Source organism: Pongo pygmaeus, chromosome 7, assembly GCF_028885625.2.
Source record: "Pongo pygmaeus isolate AG05252 chromosome 7, NHGRI_mPonPyg2-v2.0_pri, whole genome shotgun sequence".
NCBI classification, from domain to species: domain Eukaryota; kingdom Metazoa; phylum Chordata; class Mammalia; order Primates; family Hominidae; genus Pongo; species Pongo pygmaeus.
The window spans coordinates 52,165,112-52,189,652 of NC_072380.2; the positions used below are offsets into that span (position 1 = coordinate 52,165,112).

General features: G+C 41.1%; 1 protein-coding gene across 1 annotated transcript in view; it reads right to left on the minus strand.

Moving 5' to 3' along the window:
- Positions 1-5,956: 5,956 nt before the first annotated feature.
- LOC129042631 (carbonic anhydrase 13-like) overlaps positions 5,957-24,541 on the minus strand; it is a 35,413-nt gene continuing 16,828 nt past the window's right edge. The window contains exons 4-7 of the mRNA XM_054498858.2: positions 20,293-20,388; positions 19,030-19,092; positions 18,365-18,520; positions 5,957-6,223 (exon numbers count right to left, since the gene is read on the minus strand). Of these exons, the coding sequence (XP_054354833.1) occupies positions 6,104-6,223; positions 18,365-18,520; positions 19,030-19,092; positions 20,293-20,388 (435 nt within the window). The 3' untranslated portion in view covers positions 5,957-6,103. The remainder of the gene's footprint in view (positions 6,224-18,364; positions 18,521-19,029; positions 19,093-20,292; positions 20,389-24,541) is intronic.

Sequence of the window (24,541 nt, forward strand, 5' to 3'; positions counted from 1 at the left end):
TTGCCTCACTGTCCTCTGTTTGGTTTCTCAGCATCTTTCATCACTTGTATAATTAATCCGAAGTATTTACACCCTCTGTTTGGAATACTGAGTGGTTTCTGTCTTCTTTTTGGAAGCTGACTGATACTATGTCATCTATTTTTTTTTAATGCCAGTATCATTTCATTATGTGTTTGTGTCTGGAGCCTTTAGACACATAATACAGTTATGTGTCTCCTTCATAACACAGTTATTTCCAGGAGTCCTTGTTAAAATACAAAATCTTTGTGTAACATATTTTTCCTAAGTCATGCCTTCCATAAATAACTTACGGCTGAGTTATGGTTCATCAAACCCACACAGTTTCTGCAACTCTCACTCTTTGAGCACAGCTAAGATAAACTGACCATTCTCTTCACCTAGAAGAGCTATATTGGAAGCAAATTCACTTGAAACAAGGAAGTTTAATGTACCCACTTTCTTCTGCTGGGTAACTTATTCTGGCAGAAGTGGTGAAGCAAGAAAATGTTGAAGATCTTCAGGCAGGAAGACTGCTCTCAGCCCACGACAGAGATGGGGGTACTTGGTTGGTATAATTTCTCTTTAGGAAGGAAAAGGCAGGTTTCTAGCCACACCAGAGAAATCGCCAATTAATTTGACTCAAAAAAGAATGATTTCTATTCACCAAAATTGAGTATTTACTATACATCAGTCATGGTGTAAGGTATTACAGTACAGTAAGCACATAGGCAAAACTTTGAAGTGGTTCAAGTTCACCTTGATTATCCAAACACTCAGATCATTCACTCTTGTATCAAGCTAACTTTCCTTCTGTCAGAGTCTTCGGTCCTACCAAAACTTGACATATGAAGATCAGTTACACTCAAGTGCAAATCACTGCTGGTAACCTGGAAAATTATCCTGAGTGGAGTTTGCATTTCAATGGGTATTGAAAGCTTAACATACAGGATTTAGTCTTCTTCAGTAAAATGTGAAAGTGCTTGGTGAGGTAGTTATCTGAGGGCCAGGATGCCTTCCCATCCTCTCAAATAAGACCACTATTTCTTGACCTATATTTTCTGTAGCCCCACTCACAAGGTACTGAAACCCTTTCACAAAATATCTCATTGCAATACCATTTTTGATAGAATGTGTATAAGTAAAGCTAGATTCTCAGAAACCTTGTTAGAAAAACAAAAAAGGAAATATTTCAAAGCATAATCTTACTCTTACCCCAACCTCCCCTTCCCTCCCCTACCCCTCCCCTCCCCTCTTCCCCCCTCTTCTCCTCCCCTCCCCTCCCCTCCCCTACCCTTCCCGAAAATTTAGTCTGATATCTATAAGATAGAGCCAAGCAAGGTGGACACTGCAGGATGACAGGAAGGACAAGGCAGCCTAGCCCAGGACACCAGAACCCAAGCTGAGTGAGACAGGCATATGTGCAGTGTGAGGGTAAGAGGTGAAGTAGTAATGAGGTATTTGCTACACACAGAAGAATGAGCCAAATCAGAAACTATGTTGGGGATAATGGAAGCCAAGTTTCTCACTGTTGGAGAAGGAAATTACAAATATAGAAATGGAGAAAACTAGAATGAACACTGCAGTCTTGGATTAGAATTAGAGATATGAGTGTGAAATCATGTTTTAATATAGATAAGTATAGACATGTAGATGTTTACTTGTGCGTATACATTCTCAACCACTGTTTATCAAGAGGGCCTCAGAGTAGCAATGTTCCAATAGCAATGAGCTCGCCCAAATCTTGGTTTCCTCAATACTATTTTCTACTAAAAAAACCAGGGCTCCTTGGTTCTAGGGCTGGGGAAAGAAAGGCATAGAATGAGCCAGGAACATAGGATATCTGCCAGAAAGTAAGGACATAGGGACACGACAAAAGGACACACAAGTCAGCTTGAAGGTGCTCCTGCTTGGCAAATCAACAAAAAATTTGAGTATCAGAATAAATAATGATAATAACAGATTACAGCCTGTTAAATAAAACAGGTATCTCTAAATCTATGCTGGAAATAAATGAATAAATTACAGGTATAATGAGGAACAGAATATTTACATGCTCTGAAAAGAATCCCTTCCCAACAAACATTTACAAAGGACAAAATAACTTTACAACAGAGACATCTAGCAGACATCATCTGATATAGTTTGGCTATGTCCCCACCCAAACCTCATCTTGAATTGTAGCTCCCATGATTCCCACGTGTTATGGGAGAGACCCAGTGGGAGGTAATTGAATCATGAGGGCGGTTTCCCCCATAGTGTTCTCACGGTAGTGAATAAGTCTTAGGAGATCTCATGGTTTCATAAGGGGAAACCGCTTTTGCTTGATTTTCATTCTCTCTCTTGCCTGCCACCAGGTAAGATGTGCCTTTTGCCTTCTGCCATGATTGTGAGGCCTCTCCAGTTACGTGGAACTGTGAGTCCATTAAACCTTTTTTTCTTTAGAAATTACTCAGTCTCAAGTATGTCTTTATCAGCAGTGGGAAAATAGACTAATGCACCATCTTAATCAAATGGCAAAATGAACATACTCCATAAGAGCCAGATCAAAGTTGGGTGCCTGATTGGATGGATGCAAGGAGAAGTGCACAGCACCACTTTTGTGATATTCCTGCCAGCAACACTAAATCTGAGTCTAATCACAAAACACTGAACAAACTCAAAATGGAAACATTCTATAAAATAGCTGACCTATAATCTTCAAAAGTGTCAAGCTCACAAAAACCAAGGAAAGACTGGGAAACAGGTCCTAACTGAAGGAAACATGCAAACTAAATGGACGAGTTATTCTTGAATGGATTGGGTGGTTAATAATAAAGCCATGCTAATCTCATGGTTGTTTCAGCTGTATTATGATTATGTAGGACAATGCCCTAGCTTGTAGGAAATACACACTAAAGTTTGTGAAATGACGAGGAATCAGACTGGCAAATTACTTTCAAACAATTCAATGGGAAAAACAGTTTTTTTGCGCTGTGTATTTTTTCTGTGAGTTTGAAATTATTTTCTAAATTAAAAGTGTAAAATGTGGCCGGGTGTAGTGGCTTACACTGTCCTCCCAGCACTTTGGGAGGCTGCGGCAAGAGAATCAATTGAGCCAGAAGTTCAAGGCCAGCCTGAGCAACATAGTGAGAGCCTTTGTCTCTACAAAAAATACAAAAATTAGCCGGGAGTAGTGGCTCACACCTGTAGTCCCAGCAACTAGGGAGGCTCAGTTGGGAGGACTGTTTGAGCCCAGAAGATCAAGGCTGCAGTGAGCAGCCTGTCACCACTGCATTCCAGCCTGGGTGACAGAGGGAGACCCTGTCTCAAAAGAAAAGTAAAAAAGAAGTGTAAAATGCAATCTCATTGTACGTAATGCGCATACACGGCCCTGATACAGTTGAAAGCTTGTCTCATTTTCTTTATTGTGGTTTAATCCAATTTAAATTAAAATATGAAATGCTTAACAATCATAAAATCAATATATGCTGTGGTAAACAAAAGAGATCTATACTAGTATTTACAACTCTTTAATTTGTTTAAAAAGGAGGTAATATAACCTTTTTAACACACATTTAAACCTTTTGCCTCTAGGAGATATATCAATTAACACACAATATTCAAGGAAATCAGTGCTGTATAGATATTTTTGGTCTATTAAGGTGCAATTTATAATACAGAACTGACAAAATACTGAAGCAGAAACCATAAGTTACAAAGTAGTAACTCTCACAGACAGTAATTAGAACCCCTGTCCTACATGCCTCTCCAGATATAGCAACTTACATTCTTCCAGAAAACAGGTTCTTTCCCTGACTAGGAAATTCACAGGTCTTTCCAAACTAAACAAACACTTTTCCACTCAACCCTGGTTTTTAAAAACCATTAGAACTTTTGGGTTTACAAGTTACAACTAATTAGCATTCCTTTAAAAAGAAACTATTTTCAAAAGATAATGTATTTTACATGTTATATTAACTTAAAGTGCATTTGATTTCAAGCAGAGAGATAATTACTAAAGACATCAAATAAAAATTTTTTAAATATTTAATTCATTAAATAATTGCTACAGATCAATCTTCTAAAAGCCTTAAACTACACACTGAGGGGAAAAGAACATTGACCAAAGTATTAGCTTCACTCTTCAGGAGCTCACCTTATGCAACAGTGTCCATCACTGTTACACAATTTGCTGATACTCAGTTATTCTATCAACATTACAGAATAAGTTCAATTATTAAAATCTACATTCAAGCCAGGCGTGGTGGCTCACGCCTGCAATTCCAGCAATTTGAGAGGCTGAGGCAGGCAGATCACTTGAGGTCAGGAGTTTGAGACCAGCCTGGCCAACATTGCAAAATCCCATCTCTACTAAAAATACAAAAATTAGCCAAGTATGGTGGCATGTGCCTGTAATCCCAACCACTCAAGAGGCTGAGGCAGGAGAATCCTTTGAACCCGGGAGGTGGAGGTTGCAGTGAGCCACGACCATGCCACTGTACTCCAGCCTTGGTGACAGTGTAAGACTCCATCCAAAAAAAAAAAACTACATCCAGAGGAAGAGAGATGTAAGAAACAAATCATCAAAATCAAGGAAACTCAGGTAAAGTTATGTCAGGAGATGACAAAAGTGTAGCATGTGTTCAAGTCTTAAATGTGGTTATTAAGTTAATGCTTAGTGTCCCTCCGATTGTAACAGAAAGGGCAAAAGAAACACCACTCTTATCCCCCACCAAAAACAAACAAAAATAAAAGATAATAGGTTAAAATTAAGATCAAGCTCCACCTGATAAAATTAAGAGACTGAGGGACATGTATAAAAAGAAAAGTGAGTTTTGCCATGGAAATGGGTTGAAGGGTTTACGGACCCATTATATACTTATATGAGACTGAAGTAATTTTTTCCACAAATTGACAGAACAATGACCCACACAAAATTGCTTCCTGCTTTGCTGCCAAAACACCAGGCAAAAATGGGCAACATGTTCTTCATGTCTGAGGGCAGCACTGACTGCACTGGTACTATGTCATATGTTAGTTTCAAACCATGTTAATGTCATAAACTGGCAGGCATTGCATCTTGTCAATTATTAGCCAGTTCATTATTAACATTACTGAGTGAATATTATATATGGTATAATTCATTACAGTGTAAATAGCCATTTATATCCTGGGAAATTCCTCACCAAGACTATATGGAATATTGTTGATCAGTGGAGGAGACCCATTAAGTAGTTTTATCCCATTGCCCTTAACTCTTATATTGTTCATTTTATTAAAGGTATCATGCAATGAGAGTTAGCAATATAATCACTGCAAAAATTATCCTTATAGGAAAACATAACCTACTTTTTATGAATTGGAATAACAAAATATTAAGCAGAATCACTTGTTACAAAAAAAGCATCACAATCCTATCATTTGAGATATAAGTTTCCACCTAACATCATTGAGAGCTGTGACTAATTCAGTCTCTATGGCAAGGTAAAATTTTTAATACGTTCTAAAGTTTGCAATGTTAACTATATTTTCACACAGGTTGAAGTTGGCATATTTCATGGGTTTTAATATATGTCAAACAATGCTTACTGTGAATATCCATGAGTGCAAATAAGAGACAGATAAGTTAGCAAAGAGATCTGGGTCAGCTGGGCTTGATGGCCCATGCCTGAAATCCCAGCACTTTGAGAGGCCAAGGCAGGAGGCCTAGTTTAGGGCAGGAGCTTGAGACCAGCCTGGGCAACATAGCAAGACTGCATTTCTTAAAAAAAATAAATTAATTAAAATTAGCCAGGCATGCTGGTGCATGCCTGTGGTCCTATGTACTCTGGAGGCTGAGGTGGGAGGATCACTTGAGTCCAGGAGATGGAGGCTGCAATTAGCCAAGATTGTACCACTGCAATCCAGCCTAGGTGACAGAGTGAGACTCTATCACTAAAAAAAAAAAAAAAATTAAAGAGAGAGAGAGACAGATCTGGTTTTCTTTGTGACACTGAGGCTCATAGTAAAATGTTTCCTATAAATTAGAATTCCACAAAGGAGATGTTGGCAGATACTTTTGTGCTTTGATTTGTTTCATTGTCTCTCCACAGCCATGTTTGGGGGAGTTCACTGGTGACAATTTTTAATGGAAAGAGGCTCTCACTTTGCGGCCCTTCAGAGGCTGTGGTGGGCGGTGATTGCTCACTAGAAAAGCTGCTGCTTCACCCTCTGCTGTGCACAGGAGACTGCGAAATTTGGCCAGCTGTAGAAGAAGAAAAGAGTTAGCTTCAGCATAGAAATTCCCACCAATATTAACGAATTACTCTGCATAAAGAATTAAGATATATCTATAACCAGGAACAAAAAATACTGCAATGAAAATTTTCTGTTACATGTCATATATAATAAAACAACTCTTTTGCTAAATTCTCATCACTGTACAAATACCTACGGGTTCCAAAATTAAATGTATAAGCATTTTTAATTTAAGACCAGCCTGGCCAACAAGAGGAAACATCTAGAGTGTGGTTTATTTCTTATTTTCTTATTTTCTTATTCCTAAAGAGGAAATATTTAGAAATCAGAGAAAGTTTTTCAATGTTTTTCAATCTATAAACACACACACATACATACATTTTATGACAAAAATGAACTCAACTATATATGCTGTTTTGAAACCTAATTTTTTCACTTAGTATATATCCTAGCCATCTTTGCATGCCAATACATATCAACCTACATCACTATTTTTTGTTGCTGAAAACTTTTCTATTATAAATATGTTTTATAAATTTTTAACAATCCCTTGGTGGCTTAATATTATTTATTAAGATTTAGTACAGGTCTAAAGTGAAGTTGGAAAAATTAAAACTAATTTTATCTTCTCAAAAATATGCACCAAAATTATACTGTCAATTAATAAAATAAAATCTTTGGTGTTTGTTTTATTTTGATGAAGACAAATTATTAGGAATGAGAACCTACATTCTCTAAATTTTGTTAACCATCTAATCTCAGAGTCAAGCAAATTCACATCCTTTAGGTTTTCATCAAATACCTGATGCCTAAAATGTTTCTTGTACAGTACTAACCAGGACAGGGGCAGAGGAGAGAGAGGTCCTTTATAAGAAATAGGCAACAGTTTATAACCATGCTCTATGGCAATAGGATCAACCATCATATATACAAGCAACCATGTTTTCCACATGTGGTATTTTGAGGGTTTTGTTTGTTTGTTTGTTTTTTGAGACAGAGTCTCGCTGTGTCACCAGGCTGGAGTGCAATGGCAGGATCTCAGCTCACTGCAACCTCCACCTCCCAGGTTCAAGCAATTCTCCTGCCTCAGCCTCCCAAGTAGCTGGGACTGACTACAGGCACGTGCCACCATGCCCAGCTAATTTTTGTATTTTTAGTAGAGATGGGGTTTCACCATGTTGGCCAGGATGCTCTCGATCTCTTGACCTCATGATCCGCCCTCCTCAGCCTCCCAAAGTGCTGGGATTACAGGCGGGAGCCACCGCACCCGGCCATTTTGAGGTTTTTTTTTTTAAGTACAGATATGGGAAGGAGACAAGTGTTTACAACGTACTATTACTCATGTTTCATTAGACCAGATCATCATAGCTAAAACCACATGAGGCTGAAGAGAATCTCTGGTCAAGTCAAATAGCAGAGGCTAATAAAATCTAACCTCTGAGACCATAGGAAAGATACCTAGCCTTCTGCAGATCATAACAATCCAGGTCTGTCTGGAGTGGTCATTCCAGGTGGCTGCGCAGGAATTCTGAGTCCTGAATTAAAGCATGAGTCCACAGGCCTCATCAAGCAACCTGCCTCCACAGTGATACCGCTGAGTCTTCTGAAGATGTTGGCTTTATTTTTCTCCCACAACCCTAGCTCCTGCCCCTCTGGGAGTTCAACCCCTCTGAAAGTTGATCATGGCTCCCTGTCCCAGTAGCACTTTCAGCTCACCAGTCTAGAATTGGATCTGTCTTCAGCTCCTTCTCTGACCAGCCTGTGTATTTTGGTAAGAGTCCCTAGACCTGTCCTGATATCTCGCCAAACCCCTTCCCCTTATAACTGGGTCTCACAATCATTTAGCCCAGTTAGGTCGACCCTGTATTTGCCAGTCCCCATTCAGATTTGCTTCTGTTGGCTCTGGGTGTCCTCCAATACTGCCCTGGCCTTAAAATGCACATCTCTGGCTGGTTCCCACCAGTCTTGTCCCCTTATGTGGTTCCAGGCCTTATTCAGGCAGCAAAGCTGCACCTCTGTCACTAAAGCTGACTGAGTACCTACAGGTTCCCAGTAGAAATGTTCCCAGTTCAGCCTTGAGGCTGAAGCAGGTATGACCTGTTTTGCTGGTTTCCTTGACTCTAATGCTGAAATTGTAATTTCATTGTGTAGCAACTCCAATAAGCTAAAATACTCTTCTATGGTTCTGTAAATAGCTTTATGCCACTCTCATGCTCAAACCTCTTTGATAGCACTCCACTGCCTGCCAAAATTGAGTAATAATAAAAATAAGTGCTGTTATGGAACATAATGGACTGGGCACTGTGTTAAGTGCTTTACATTACCTCAGTCAAAATACCCCTGTCAATAATATATAATTATCCCCTTTTACAGATGAGAAACTTGAGAGGTAGCTGAGAAGTTTCAATAAATAAGCCATCTTGACAAGCCATGCACTAACCACAGAAAAACTTGTTTTCTGTTTCCTTATTTTCCCCTATCCTTTTAATTTACTTTTTATTATGTAAATGTTCAAAAGTACACAAAGGTAGAAAAAGCAACATCATAAATCACCAGGAATCCACGACCTAGCTTCAACACACAGCCAATTTTTCCATCCGTTCTCCCACCAAAGCTCTTTTTCCATTTGCCATCCTACCCAAACTAGGCTATTTTTAAGCAAATTCCAAACATCGTCTCATTTTAGTGTAAACATTTCCAAATACATCCCTATAATACATCACAGTTCTAACATTTTTGTAGGCACCCAAAACAAATGTGTCAGCATGGCTTCCAAGCCCCTTGCCCACGCAGTTCTAACTAACCTTCCTAGATGGATCTATTACGTGCACACGCATGTCTCACTCTAAGCCAGTTTTGGGAGGGGTGGTCCCAAAGCATCTGAATGAAAATACTTTTGAGTTCATTCTTAAAAATTCAGATCCCTGGACCCTACCCCAAACTTGTGAACTGGAATTTCTAATAAGGCCCAAGGAATCACTTTTTTTTTTTTTTTGAGATAGAGTCTCGCTCTGTCACCCAGGCTGGATTGCAGTGGCATAATCTCGACTCACTGCAACCTCCGCCTCCTGGGTTCAAGTGATTCTCATGCCTCAGCGTCTGGAGTAGCTGAGGTTACAGGCAGGCGACACCACGCCCAGCTAATTTTTTTTTTTTTAAGTGGAGACAGGGTTGCGCTATGTTGGCCAGACTGGTCTTGAACTCCTGGCCTCAAGTGATCCTCCCGCCTCAGCCTTTCAAACTGCTGGGTGAAAGATTCTCCCCAGTGCCTGAAAGTTTAAGGGAATGAATAACTTCTCCCTCCTCAGGCCCAGTCCCAAGGTGCAAGGCCACTTGCTCCAGCAGTGTGCATCACCAAGATAGCAGAAGCAGGAAGAGAGCTGGCTGGGAGACACATACCCTCTGAAGACTGAGAGGGAGGCTGTCCGTGTACTATGCAGCAGTCACGTCAGACTGGGACACTTCTGTTTACAGAGGACTATAAAACCTCTGCCCCATCCTCACTTGGGGCTGATGCCATTTTAGGCCTCAGCCCGTCTGCACCACGGCGCTCAATAAAACCTCGTGTTGCTCCACACCACCTCGTGTTCTGTTGGCGTGCTCTTGGGGTTCGAAGTGATACAAGAGCCTTGCATCTGGTATCAGTACCCGCCCTACTGTCCACAGCAGCCCCTCTGAGCTGCTGTGAGTGTTACTGTGTCTGGAATTGGCGGGTTCTTGGTCTCACTGACTTCAAGAATGAAGCTGCGGACCCTCACCCTGAGTGTTACAGTTCCTAAACGCAGCGTGTGATGTTTGGATGTGCTCGGAGTTTCTTCCTTCTGGTGGGTTTGTGGTCTCGCTGGCTTCAGGAGTGAAGCTACAGACCTTTGCGGTGAGTGTTACAGCTCATAAAGGCAGTGTGGACCCAAAGAGTGAGCAGCAGCAAGATTTATTGCAAAGAGCAAAAGAACAAAGCTTTCACAGTGTGGAAGGGGACCCCAGCGGGGTTGCCATTGTGGGCTCCAGCAGCCTGCTTTTATTCTCTTATCTGGCCCCACCCACATCCTGCTGATTGGTCCATTTTACAGAGAGCCGAGTGGTCTATTTTGACAGGGCACTGATTGGTGCCTTTACAATCCCTGAGCTAGACACAAAGGTTCTCCAAGTCCCCACCAGAGTAGCTAGATACAGAGTGCTGATTTGTGCATTCACAAACCGTGAGCTAGACACAGGGTGCTCATTGGTGTGTTTACAAACCTTGAGCTAGATACAGAGTGCCAATTGGTGTATTTACAATCCCTTAGCTAGACATAAATGCTCTCCAAGTCCCCACCAGACTCAGGAGCCCAGCTGGCTTCACCCAGTGGATGCTGCACCAGGGCCGCAGGTGGAGCTCCCTGCCAGTCCCAGAGCCATGAGCCAGCACTCCTCAGCCCCTGGGTGGTCGATGGGACCGGGCACCGTGGAGCAGGGGGCGGTGCTTCTTGGGGAGGCTTGGCCGCACAGGAGCCCACGGAGGTTGGGGGGAGGCTCAGGCATGGCAGGCTGCAGGTCCCGAGCCCTGCCCCGCGGGAAGGCAGCTAAGGCTCGGTGAAAAATTGAGCACAGCAGCTGCTGGCCCAGGTGCTAAGCCCCTCACTGCCCGGGGTAGGCGGACCTGCCCACCGCTGCGGGGCCCAACGAGTCCACGCCCACCCGCAACTGGCGCTGGAACACAAGCACCGCCGGCAGCCCCAGTTGCCGCCCACGCCTCTCACTCCACACCTCCCAGCAAGCTGAGGGAGCCAGCTCCGGCCTTGGCCAGCCCAGAAAGGGGCCCCCACAGTGCAGCCACATGCTGAAGGGCTCCTCAAGTGCCGCCAAAGTGGGAGCCCAGGCAGAGGAGGCGCGTAGAGCGAGCAGGGGCTGCGAGGACTGCCAGCACACTGTCACCTCTCATTATCAGTCTTTCCACTATGGAGGAAAAATACGACAATCCTTTACTTACTATACTTATATAGAAAAATCCTGTTATGGAATCTTAATCAAGGAATGTGTTGAATCAGGGAAAAGTTAATATAAAGTAAAAAATCTAGGAGTATCTGGCAGTCGTAATGGGACTATTTGTCCAAAAGGTAAGCAGTGGCTTTGCTTCACCACAAATGGACAATGGGGAGTAAAAACTCAAGTGCTAGAGGATACAAGGAGAGAACAGATTATAGCCAAAACAAAAGCCAACAACTCCTCTCCAAAATCACCCGTGGCATTTCCATCCCTTTATACAAAACTACAAGCAGACGTATCACTTCCCAAGGCAGGAAAAAACTTGTTTGTAGATCTAGGGGAACGCACCGTCCTTACCATGAATGTGTCCAATTGCTAGGTATGCAGGGAAGCCCGTATGAGTCAACAGTGGCCATTTTATGGGATAGACAATCCCCCTTACTTACTAGCATCCCAAAACTCCAGCCTCACTTTCACTCCTCAGGAATGCGCACAGTCCTGGACACTTCCAGTAACAGGGACGGTGTGCATATCCCGCAAGTGGAATGATAAAACTCATCATGCCATAGGTGAAAGCCCCTGTCACCAAACCCTAACAGTCAACGCCTCCACAGCAGAGGGGTGGCCAAAATTACCCCACGGAGCTTGGTCTCCTTCTAACTTAAGCTACCTCAATTATGTCTTGTCAAAAAAGGCCTGATACTGTACAAACACCACAACCCTTATGAGGCATACCCCAGCCTAAGTGCACTGTGGGACAATCCTATGAACACCAGCCTCCAATGGATTGCCTCTGACGGATTCCTTTGGATATGTGGAACCCAGGCATACTCATGGCTACCTTATCCCTAGCAAGGTACTTTCTTCCTAGGCACAATTAAACCTGGATTCTTTTTACTTTCAAAGCAGGCGGGCAACATCCTCGGAGTCCCTGTGTATAACCTAGCCAGAGAAAAACAATCCTTGGAGGTAGAAGGGAGCCAAAGATGGCAAGAGGACGAGTGGCCTCCGCAACGGATCATGGAATATTACGGTCCTGCCACTTGGGCTGAGGATGGTTCATGGGGGTTATTGCACTTCCATATATATGCTAAATAGAACAATTAGACTACCAGCTGTTCTAAAGATAATCACTAACCAAACCACCTCAGCCCTAGAAATGCTCTCGTAACAAAACAGGCTACCACTAGACTACTTACTAGCAGAAGAAGGTGGGGTCTATGGTAAGTTTAATATCTCTAATTGCTGTCTTAACATAGATGATAACGGAAAAGCGGTTCTAGAAATCGCTTCAAACATCAGAAAAGTAGCCCATGTATCAGTCCAAACCTGGAAGGGTTGGGACCCAACAAACCTTCTAGGAGGGTGGTTCTCTAATTTAGGAGGATTTAAAATACTGGTAGGGACAGTAATCTTCATCACTGGGTTCCTCTTGTTTCTCCCCTGTGTTATCCCACTAGCCACCAAACAATCCAGATGATGCTCCTGCTACAGCGACATGATGGATACGAACCCTTCTCTCAAGAATACCCCCAAAATTAAGTTTTTCTTTTTCCAAGGTGCTCACGCCACCCCTATGTCATGCCTGAAGTAGTTATTGAGAAAGTCATCGCTTTTCCTTTTTTCTATAACCAAATAGACAGGAATGAAAGATTCTCCCTGGGTCCTGAAAGCTGGGCAGGGGGTGAATAACTCCTCCCTCCTTTGGCTCAGTCCCAAGGCACAAGGCCACTGGTGCCAGCAGTGTGCATCAGCAAGATAGCAGAAGCAGGAAGAGAGCTGGCCGGAAGACACATACCCTCTGAAGACCGAGACGGAGGCCGTCCAGGTACTACGCAGCAGTTACATCAGACTGAGACACTTCTTGTTTACAGGAGACTATAAAACCCCTGCCTGCCCTGTCCTTACTTGGGGCTGATGCCATTTTAGACCTCAGCCCGTCTGCACCCAGGCATTCATTAAAACAGCCGGTTGCTCCACACCACCTCGTGTTGTCTGTTGGCACGCTCTTGGGGTTTGAAACAATACAAGAGCCTTGCATCCCTGGGTGCAGATGGGCTGAGGCCTATGGCGTCAGTCCCAAGTGAGGACGGGGCAGGAGTTTTACAGTTCTCTGTAAACAGGAAGTGTCCCAGTCTGATCTGACTGCTACATAGTACCCAGACTGCCTCCCTGTAGATCTTCAGGGGGTATGTGTCTTCCCGCCAGCTCTCTTCCTGCTTCTGCTATCTTGCTGACGCACGCTGCTGGAGCAAGTGGCCTTGGGCCTTGGGACTGGGCCTGAGGAGGGAAAAGTTATTCATTCCCTTAAGCTTTCAGGCCCCGGGGAGATTCTTTCAGTGGGATTACAGGAGTGAGCCACTGCGCCCAGCCTGAGAAAGAGCTGTTATCCAGACTATATAAAGAACTCTTGCACACAACCCAATGTAAAAATGGACAGATAATCTGAACAGATACTTAACAAAAGGAGATACATACATAGCCAATAAGCATATAAAAAATGTTCAAAATCATTGGTCACTAGATAAATGCAAATTAAAATCACACACATACCCACTAGAATACCTAAAGTTAGAAAAACTGACAATGCCAAATGCTTGCAGGGGTATGAAGCAACTAGAAATCTCATATGTTGTTGGTGGGAATTTAATATGACACAGCCACTTTAGAAAACAATATAGTAGTAATTTACTCAGCTGGGCACAGTGGCTCATGCCTGTAATTCCAGCATTTTGGGGGGCCAAGGTGGGCAAATCACTTGAAGTCGGGAGTTTGAGACCAGCATGGCTAACATGATGAAATCCTGTCTCTACTAAAAATACAAAAATTAGCTGGGTGTGGTGGCGAGTGCCTGTAATCCCAGCTACTCAGGAGCCTGAGGTAGGACAATCTCTTAAACCCGGGAGGTGGTGGTTACAGTGAACCAAGATCACACCACTGCACTCCAGCCTGGGCAACAAAGCGAGACTCCTTCAGAAAAAAAAAGGAAAAGAAAACAATATAATAGTACTTTACAAAATTAAACAAACATGACCTAGTAATTCCAGTCCTAGGTATTGACACAAGACATATACAAATGTGTCCACACAAAAGTGAGCAAATTACTCCTAATATGCATATATGGATTGCTATTATTCATAATGGCCAAAAATTGAAAGCAAGCCAAGTGTCCATCAACTGTGAAATATATTTTTTAAAAATATAATATATCCATACCATGGAATATTACACAGTAATAAAAATTAATGAAATGGGTCAGGTACCATGGGTCACACCTGTAATCCCAGCACTTTGGGAGGCCGAGATGGGTAGATCACTTGAGGCCAGGAGTCCAAGAGCAGCCCAGCCAACATGGTGAAACCCCATCTCTACTAAAAATACAAAAATTGGCCGGGCGTGGTGATGCATGCCTGCAGTTCCAGCTACTCAGGAGGCTGAGGCAGCAGAATCACTTGAACATGGGAGGCAGAGGTTGCAGTGAGCCAAGATCTCGCCACTCCACTCCAGCCTGGGCAACAGAGCCAGACTCTGTCTCAGGAAAAAAATAAAATAAAATGGGTGAATCTTAAAAAGATTATACCAGTAAAAGAACTCAAACACAAAAATCTACTGTATGACTCATTTAAATTCTAGTGACAGCACATCAGTAGTTGCCTAGGACTATGGTGAAGAAGGTAAAGGACTGCAAAAGAGCACCAGAAAATTTTTGGCTGAGATCTCTATCTTTTATTTATTTATTTTGAGATATAGTCTTGCTCTGTTACCCAGGCTGGAGTACAGCGGCACAATCTGGGCTCACTTCAACCTTGCCTCCCAGGTTCAAGCGATTCTCCTGCCTCGGCCTCCTGAGTAGCTGGGATTACAGGCACGCACCACCATGCATGGCTAATTTTTGTATTTTTAGTAGAGATGGGGTTTTACCATGTTCACCAGGCTGGTCTCGAACTCCAGACCTTAGGTGATCCACCCGCCTTGGCCTCCCAAAATGCTAGGATTAGAGCTGTGAGCCACCGCGGTGGTTGAGAACTGTATCTTGATTGTAGTAGTTGTAGCATGTCTATATACAGTTACCAAAATCAGCAACCACACACTTAAAATTCATGAGTTTCACTGCATGCAAATAATATCATAATAAACAAAAGAGGGTTGTTTTTCTTTAAAAGGAGAGTAGAAACAAAGCCAAGTATTTTGCACATTGAATTTCAGCTAAGTAACCCAATTTTGATGATTTAGGATAACCCAAAGAGACTTGGCAAGAGAAGCTGTCCCTCCAGAGAAAATGACAGACTTGTCTTCAAAAGGATCAGAAAATAGTACATTTATCACTCACTGGCATGGCAGTTAAGAATTTAGTCCTCAACGAGTGACTCGGAGAGAGAAAAATGGACTTAAATCAAGAAAAAGAAAATGAAAAACATCTGATTTGCCCCTTAGGTCAAACTGTGACTTGGCAAGAAATTGTGGAGAAAACCCTAGGAAAAAATCCGGAAAACACTACACTTAGTATTCATATCTCCTTAGGCATTTCTTGATTGTGACAGTATCTCAGACTTACCTTGTTTTTGATGACCTTGGCAGTTTTAACGACCTTGAGAATACTGACTATTTTATAGAATGTCCCCTGACTGGGTGTTGCCTGGTATTTTTTCATGGTTAGACTGGGACTGAATTTTTTTTCTTTTGCTTTATTCTTTAACTTTTAAAACTACCACAATATCAGATTTTAATAAATTGAATTGTTACTCAAATAACTTTCTCAATTTGGTTAAAAACTAAAATACGTGAAAGTGTTCCTACTATAGGAGATTTAAGTCAATGCTCCAAAGTGAATTAACAATCACTTCAGAGCTCTAAAACAGAGCTATTATTTTATATACTGCTCTGCATAAAAGCCACATTGATAATAGTAATCCACTGAGCCTCAGATAAGACAAAGTAGTGAATCCTCAGCTAGGCACTCACAATTCCTAAACTTGCAGGTAGATATTTTTAATAAGGTTAACTTTATTATTTTTAAGGAACTAAACTATATATTTTGATATATTCTCTTCCAAATCACTGGTGGATTGAAAACAAAAAACAAAACTAAACAAAAAGTTATTTTCCAAGTGGCTTTAAGAAATAACAGCATCCTTGAGATAGAGGGAAAACATGATTCCCTTATTAACTACCTTGATGCTATAGTTTATTCATTCTTAATATTATTCAGTTCAAATTTAATAAAGAAATATAAAAGTAAACCATTTAGCATGTGACAGGGAGAAAAATGAATTTCCTTATTAAGGACTCTGAATCAGTAACAGGTCATTTTTCTCATGATACAATGATAGAAAAAATTCACAGGAGTTTTCATGTCAGTCAAGCTCTGGATTTCTATACAGACCTTTGTAAAATGTTTTAAAAATGTATGCACTAGGTTATTATTTGCCTTTAATCCTAGAGACAAGGTCAACAAGGAGAAACACCCAACAAAAGGAAGGATGTGTTCAGTGTCCCAAGGGGAAATGCTGCCTGAAATGATCTCGGTAAAGGTGGGCCAGCTCTGGTATCATTAGGAGGAAAAATAAACAGGTAGGCAGGTGGGCAAGCCCAGTACATGTGTACTTTATTAGCTGCAAAAATTACTAGACTATGTTCATGCTAAGATACTGCACCTAATTCAAAAAGAACAACAAAAACAAAACCAGTGAAGAAGCACAGCATCCAAGAACACACAGCATCCACCCATCAGATTGGCCAGCCTCATGGTTCAGCACTCCAAGCACAGTTTCTGAACATTAAAGACTGGATATCCTGGCTAGGTGCAGTGGCTCATGCCTGTAGTCCTAGCACTTTGGGAGGCCGAAGCAGAAGGATCATTTGAGGCCAGAAGTGGATCACTTCAAGACCAATCAGAGCAATAATGCAAGACCCTGTCTACACAAAATTTATCAAAAAAAATAAGCCAGGCATGGTGGCATGCACCTGTAGTTCAAGCTACGTGGGAGGCTGAGGCAGGAAGACGAATGGCTTGAGCCCAGGAGTTCAAGGTTGGGGTGAGGTATGGTTGCACCGACTCCACACCAGCATGGCTGACAAACTGGGTATCCTGAGTCTAGCAGACTCTTGGCCTACAGGGGAAGCTCCATAAGTTTTTAACAGAAGAATGAGTGAGTAGATGTCTACATAGAAAGAGCCTCCCCACAGCCTCTCTGCAAACGCTTAAGCATTAAGCCCCTCAGACAACCCAACAAAAGTTTTTGTCAACAAATGCCAAAAGATCAACAATTCCTTCTCTCCCTCTCATTCCCCTCCCCTTTCTCTCTCTTTCCTCTTCTTATAATTATAGTAAGAACACTTAAATGCGATCCACCCTCTTAACAAAAAAAAATTTTTTGAGACAAAGTCTTGCTCTGGAATGCAGCAGCGTGATCCTGACTCACTGCAGCATCCACCTCTTGGGTTCGAGCAATCCTCTCACCTCAACCCCTTGAGTAGCTGGGACTATAGGCACGCATCACCACACCTGGCTACTTTTTGTATTTTTCGTAGAGACAGGGTTTTACCCAGGCTGGTCTCGAACTCCAGGACTCAAGCGATCCACCCACCTCAGCCTCCCAAAGTGCTGAGATTACAGGCAGGATCCACTGTGCCCAGCCTACCCACTTATCTAGCTTTTAAGCGTACAAAACAACAACTTCTTACACTTAGCAGGCACACATTTCTTAGGGCACTGCACCAATCACTGTCCTCAAGTTTCACTTGGAAATTTGTAGAAGCAGGTGTGGGGACTAAGGTCAGAAAGAAAAATGTCACCTTCTATAAGTAGCCTCTCTCTGATTTTTTTGTTTCTATCTCAGCCTGTTTATATCCCCATTTTTTGTTTGTTATCTCAGCCTGTTTATATCCCCATATCAAACAAACAGCAACAAAACAAAAGCAAATGATTATAGTGCTCAAAATGATGCTTCACTTTCATCAGTGTTGCTATGTACATTTCTAAGAAGTGGCAAATAAATCATCTAATCACAGGTCAAATATGAAAGGGACATAGATCTCATCTAGCCCAACCACCCATCTGATGAATAAAGGGAAAACACAGACTTCAAAACACAGCAGAAATTAAGGGCAGGGTTGAAAAAAAAAAAAAAAAAGCCCAGTTTCCTCTGAGGGAATCAGTATCAACCTGGAAGAGATGATGTACCTGTTGAGAGCTGATGTTTATAGGTTGCTTTAAAACAATCCATGTGACACTCTCAAGAAGAGGTGGAACTGTGAGAGAACCAGGATATGTCCAGTAGTCCCAGGATGGTGGAAGCAGAGATAATGGGTCAAAATTTGTGAATCGAGTTTGTTTACCCTGGGGGAACATACAGAATTCCCACAAATTACAATGGGATAGCTTTACATAGACTTCAAAAAACATACATCCATGCACATCCATTATAATTCCATCAACAATATAGAATATCTGCATCTAGAATTATCTAATATCTTCCTTTAGTATCTTTAAAAAAGCATCTATCCTCATCTTAAAAATTTTAGATAAAGTAACATATAGATTTATTTAAGAAGCATAAGGTTTGTTTTAATATAAGTGGTCCCTTAAATGTGTTACAATTAAAGTCTTACTCTAATATAATACCAGAGACTAATTGTGCATAAGTATATTTATTCATGTTTATTTTAGGTAATTTAAGACCTTTACATTCAAAAGATAAATGGTAATAGGTTACTTCTGCTTTTTTTCATCAAGTATGTTGCAAACGTCAAAGCAGGCAGCGTATGTCTAAGTCTTTCAAGGGAGCTAAGAGACTGTGGAAGAGAAAAGAAATATGTTAATTATTAACAAATAGTAATTCATTTTACCTTTTCTTTAATGGAATCCAAAATGTCAGTAATCTTTTGCAGTCGGGAATTAGGTTCACCAATCTAAAAACATGAAATTTCAAAGGAAATGGTTACTGTAGCAGATCAAGTCTGAATCACTCAATTTCAGCCACTATTTTAAAATTATTTTTTTAAAAAAAACCTTAGCCAGCACAGAACATACAGTGATTGTTCTATAACAAAGCTTCTCTTTTACCTGCAGGCCGTATCATGCCAGAAGGATCTGAACAACAAGATAATATTACAGGGTTCCTGTACTGAACTTTCAGCTTAGTCCCAAAACTAATAGTAACAGCTTAATATTTGTTAAGTTTTATCAGTGTTTAAGATGTAGGTTAACTTGAGAGAAACTTTGTATAAGACAGTCTAACAAATAACCTGTACTACTAAGCTAGATGTAACAGTCAGCCCCTCAATTCAAATGGACAATGGTGGCATCAAAATACTAGATGCAAACATGTCACACTTGCAGCCTAAAATGATTTGAGGTCCCAAATCAAGGGAATATATCATCATAAGCAAACTCATCATAAATTATAGATACACAAATGACCCTCTTTTCATTATTACAGATATTCTGAATCTACCTGAAGGTTTTAAAGCACGCGGATCCTGCCGCAACCACCCCTACTTGGTGTCCAAAGGCAAGGAATTGTTGCCATCCATGAAGCATTCTCTGTTCATGAGTTACAACACATGGAGAGTATGGGGTGTGACAAAGGGGCACGCCTACAAGAATGTGGAGGCAGAGGGAGGTGAGAAGCCCAACCTGTTCCCAGGTATGATGACAATAATTGTCTAACCACACGTGAATATTAGATTAAAGGAAATACAATAAAATTTTTTTAAAAACCAGTGAGCACATTGGGACAATATGTCATTGTGGTGAGATGAGTGTTTCAAGAATCAGGAGCTTGAACTTTATTCTGTCCTCAATAGTATACAATTAGGAAGAGCCCAGAATAAATGTTTTCTTCCAGTATCTCAGTTGTTATTTCTGCTGCTATTCTTGATGTTGATGCTGGTATTGTTATTCACATAAAAATGATCAATGGACAATAAGAAGACTTATAAGACAATGCTCCTAAATGAATATATAATTTTTAAATATTCATTTCAAAAGGAAAATGCTACACCTAAAATGAATTTACTATTAAACAAGATGGTTGAATGTCTACATCGTGACTGAAGCTCTTTCTTCAACAAGGCTGATCATTTAAAATGAAAACAGTAGATTCTTACCTGTAAAAACACTCCCAAGACAGCCAGTCCATCTGGTTCATGAGCTGCCTCAACAAAGCTGGGGTATTTGTCTGAATTCCAATGAACAACATGGAGCTGAAAGGGAGATATACAACATAGTAGGAATGTTTTGTTAGACATCCTGAAAAACATAAATGCAAATAAAACATTTACAAATTTTCTGGTGCTGTACACTTATGTATAATGTATTTATCACAAGAATCTTGGACAGAATCCTCTTATTTATTTTTGTCCAAAAGTGAAAGTTCATGCAGTGAAGGATCACAGTCACTTAACTAGCCTGTGGTGCACTATATTAAAGACTCTATAGAATGCCTTGAGCATCCTAGCCGGAAATGGTAGTACATGACTGTAGTCCCAGCTACTTAGGAGGCTGAGGCAGGAGAATCACTTGAACCCAGGAGGTGGAGGTTGCAGTGAGCTGAGATTGTGCCACTGCACTCCAGCCTGAGTGACAGAGCGAGACTTCGTCTCAGAAAATAAATAAATTTTTTAAAAAGCCTTGAACATCCTTCACAGCCCCTCCAGCCCTAACAAACTCCAGCCATTGCTCCCAAGTAACTGGAGACTCCTCCATGTTTTCCACAGATGAGACTGCAATGGAAGAGCCTCAGATCAGATCCCAGCTGGCAGTAAAGTCCATGGAAGAGGCCTGAGCTCACAGGTGGGTGCAGAAGTCAACCTCCTACACGGTAGGTTTTCCAGGACAATCCCGCTACCAAGGACAGTGAGGCTGTTTCTAAAACTGCCCAGTTAAATGTTTACTACCTGTCATTTTAAGACTATTTATGGCTTGAAAACACAAAGTCTCCTTTTCTTCTTAAGTAGCATTCAAACTTTTTTATTAAGAGCATTTTAAATTGGCAAATCATAACTGTATACATTTATGGGGCACAATGTAATGTTTTAATATATGTGTAAATGTGGAATGATTAAATCAAACTAATTAACATATTTGTCATCTCACACATAAAAATTCTTATCATTTTGCTACATTTACCACATTCTATGAATATGTTTAGATACTTTGCTGAGAGCAAGTTTCAATGGGGGAAAAAGAGGTAGAAAACGGGAGGGTAGCTGGTGCTACTAAGGAGGGGGATAAAACAAGGGGGAAGGGAAAGAGGTGGGGGGCCTGGAACTCTGGAAAACAGACTTCACCCACCCCTTACAACTCTACTCATATGCAAGTGGCCTTATGCAACACCAAAAGGTATCCTAAATGTTTTACCATTGCAAGCAATACAGTATCTCGAACACACCCACAAGGGTGAAAGATTTCAGAATAATGATAAAGGAGAAAACACTTTTGGGGAGTCTTCCCCAAAAGGACAAACTGAGATAGAAGCCAAAGGGCAATGCGACATGCCCAAAAGATTTAGCTACGATCATAAATGGTGATCAAGCCATGGTGTCCAAGGACCTGATATGAGGGAATGCTTCAGACAAGATCTCCTTCTAATGAATCCCTTTTGTTTATCAGGGAGGAAATTCTTATGTGAGCCTTCATGCCCAAATCATCTTTCTAGCTGACTGTTACAGAGAGGATTTAGCATATTCAAATACATGTTTATCCCATCCTTTAAATATAACTCTATGTCTTACAGGCAATTTATAGGAGATAATTTCTGGATAGATAACAATTATCATAAACAGTCAACTATAAAACAGTGCACCATCCACAAACGATCAAGGAAGACTGTGCAATATCAGGCTAGTAATATAAAAGTGGATTCCTGTAGTGCCATGTTCCAAGTTGGTGTGAGATAGTTGGGGGAGGAAAGAAACCTGAAAACACCAAGTGATGAAACAGAATTCATTTGGCTCACATGAGACAGATGACATTCACTGTCAGGGAAGGGCTGATAAGGATGTTAAAATTGTTTTAAGTGGCTCCGTGCCAATGCACCAGTTCTCTCAGTAAGAGATGAGACCAAAGAGAGAAAGATATAGAATGACTTCGTTAGGATCGCAACCAGAACTGATCAAAAAATGAATGTGTAACTAAAGAGAGATGAATGGATATATATATATATATATCCATTCTGCTAGATAAAAGTACAACTATTTAAACTATGATGGGAAACTAGGCCAAGAAAATATTTTTCTTTCTCTCCTACACACCTTAACTGGCAACAATACCTTCACAGAGGAACTGATACCACTTCTATTAGCATTTATATTGTAATTAAAACATTAAAAAAATAGCAAACTCACATTTCCTGACTAACAATAACTACAGCAGTGATTTGAGCTGAATGACAAGAAATTGTAACCACTACAAAAATGAAAATTAGATTCTTCCCTACTGGCAACTAATTTCTAAATAATAATATTAAAATTTAGCAGCTTCAAATTGCATATTAGTGGTATGCAGAATATACTGCCAAATACTATGTCAAAAATCCATGATGAATGTTGAAATCAGTTTCATTATTAGCTGCATATTTAAAATGCTTGCTATATAGTCTGCCTAAACTTTCATTAGATAAAGTTCCAAACACAGAATGGACGATTAGCCTAGTTTTGTAGATGCCTAACGTTTGGGATTAAACTTTTCTTGATTTAGATCACTTTAATCTCTCTGTAATATTATAAACCATCATATTAGGCCTAAAATTAAAGTTGTATATGTTGCAACTTTAAATGTCTTTTTTCTTTCTTTCACTTCTTCTTTTTACTCACAAGGGAACATAACTTGATGATGATCATGAACTTCGTACAAAAGTGGCTGGAAAAACTAATCAACTCTTTGGAATCACGGAGCCGAGCACAAAGGGGTTCTTTTGAATGTGAAACCAAATGCAAGGACTCCCAAATGCCCCCATCTCCAGCCTTGACCTTTTCTTAAACTGGAAGTTTTTATCCAATAGCCTACTTGAACATGAGCCTAGAATGCCTAACAGACATCTCAAACTTAACCTGTCTAAAACAGAGAGTGAATTCCTCTCTGCAACCTTCTCCTTCCCAGACTTGCACATTTCAGTAAATGGCACCACCAGCCTCTGATATGCTTACACCGAAACCTTAAGAGTGTTTCTAAACTCCTCTTTTTCCTTTCTTCAATCATGACATCCTTTTCATCAGCAAACCCTATTGACTTTATCTCCCAAACATCATAGATTTGTCCAGCTCTCTTCGTCTCCACCACCCCCAGAGTCCAAATTACTGTCACTGCTCACTTGAATGACTTCCATAACCTTCTAGTTTTTCTCCCTACATCAACATTTGCCTGACAACAGCCTCCTCTCCACCCAGCAGCTAGTTATATTTTGTAAAATATAAAGCAGAACATGTCATTCCCCGATCAAAACCTTCCATTGTCTTCCCCCCACTGCGTTACAGATAAACTTCAGACTGCTTACAATCCCCAACAGCACCCGATGTGGCATGGTCCCTGCCTGCCTCTCTGGGACAGAGCACATAACTTTTCCTTTCTCATTAACTCCAATCCTAATAGGCCAATGACTTTCTCCTCTTGAACATGCCAGCCTCACTCCCTGCCTTAGAGCACTTGTGCTTGCTGCTCCACTTCCTGGAATGCTCTCTCTAGATTTTTGTCATAGTGCTTTCTTCTTATCCCTCAGTCTCAATTCATGTATCACCTCAAAGAAGCTTTTCCTAAGCCCTCAGCCCCTCTACCAAATCACATGGTATTGTTCCCATCAAAGAACTTACCATGCACCATTTATTTATTTGTTTATTGTCTACCTCTCCCACCCCACCAACCCTGAGGTTTGACCCAGACTTTCTCTATCTGCATTTCCTATCTCAACCCAGAAACATGGATCCTGCCCTCCCTCACTCTCAAACCCACCAAATGACAAATGCCACTAAAGCTGCCACTGCCAGCCAGCCAGCCTCCACCTGCACTCTCATTTATTGCCTGGAACTTTCCCCAAAAGTTTCCTCCAAAGCTCCCCTTAGCCACTCCTGCTTCCATCCAATCTATTCTCAAACACTAGTTGAATTATTTTTGAAATGCAAATATCACCACTTTCCAATGCAAAGCCTTTCAGTGGCTTCCCATTGCACTTAGAATCACCTTCATAAATCTTACCAGGACTTACCTCAGTAAGTTCAGGCCCTTCCCAGCCTCTCCAACTTTGCCTCTGACAACTCTCCCCTTCATTCTCCATGCTCTAACTACACTGTTAAAGGCCATACTGTTTTTCAAATGTGTGATCCTCCTTCCCAACCCACGTCCTCACACATGATTTTATGCAAA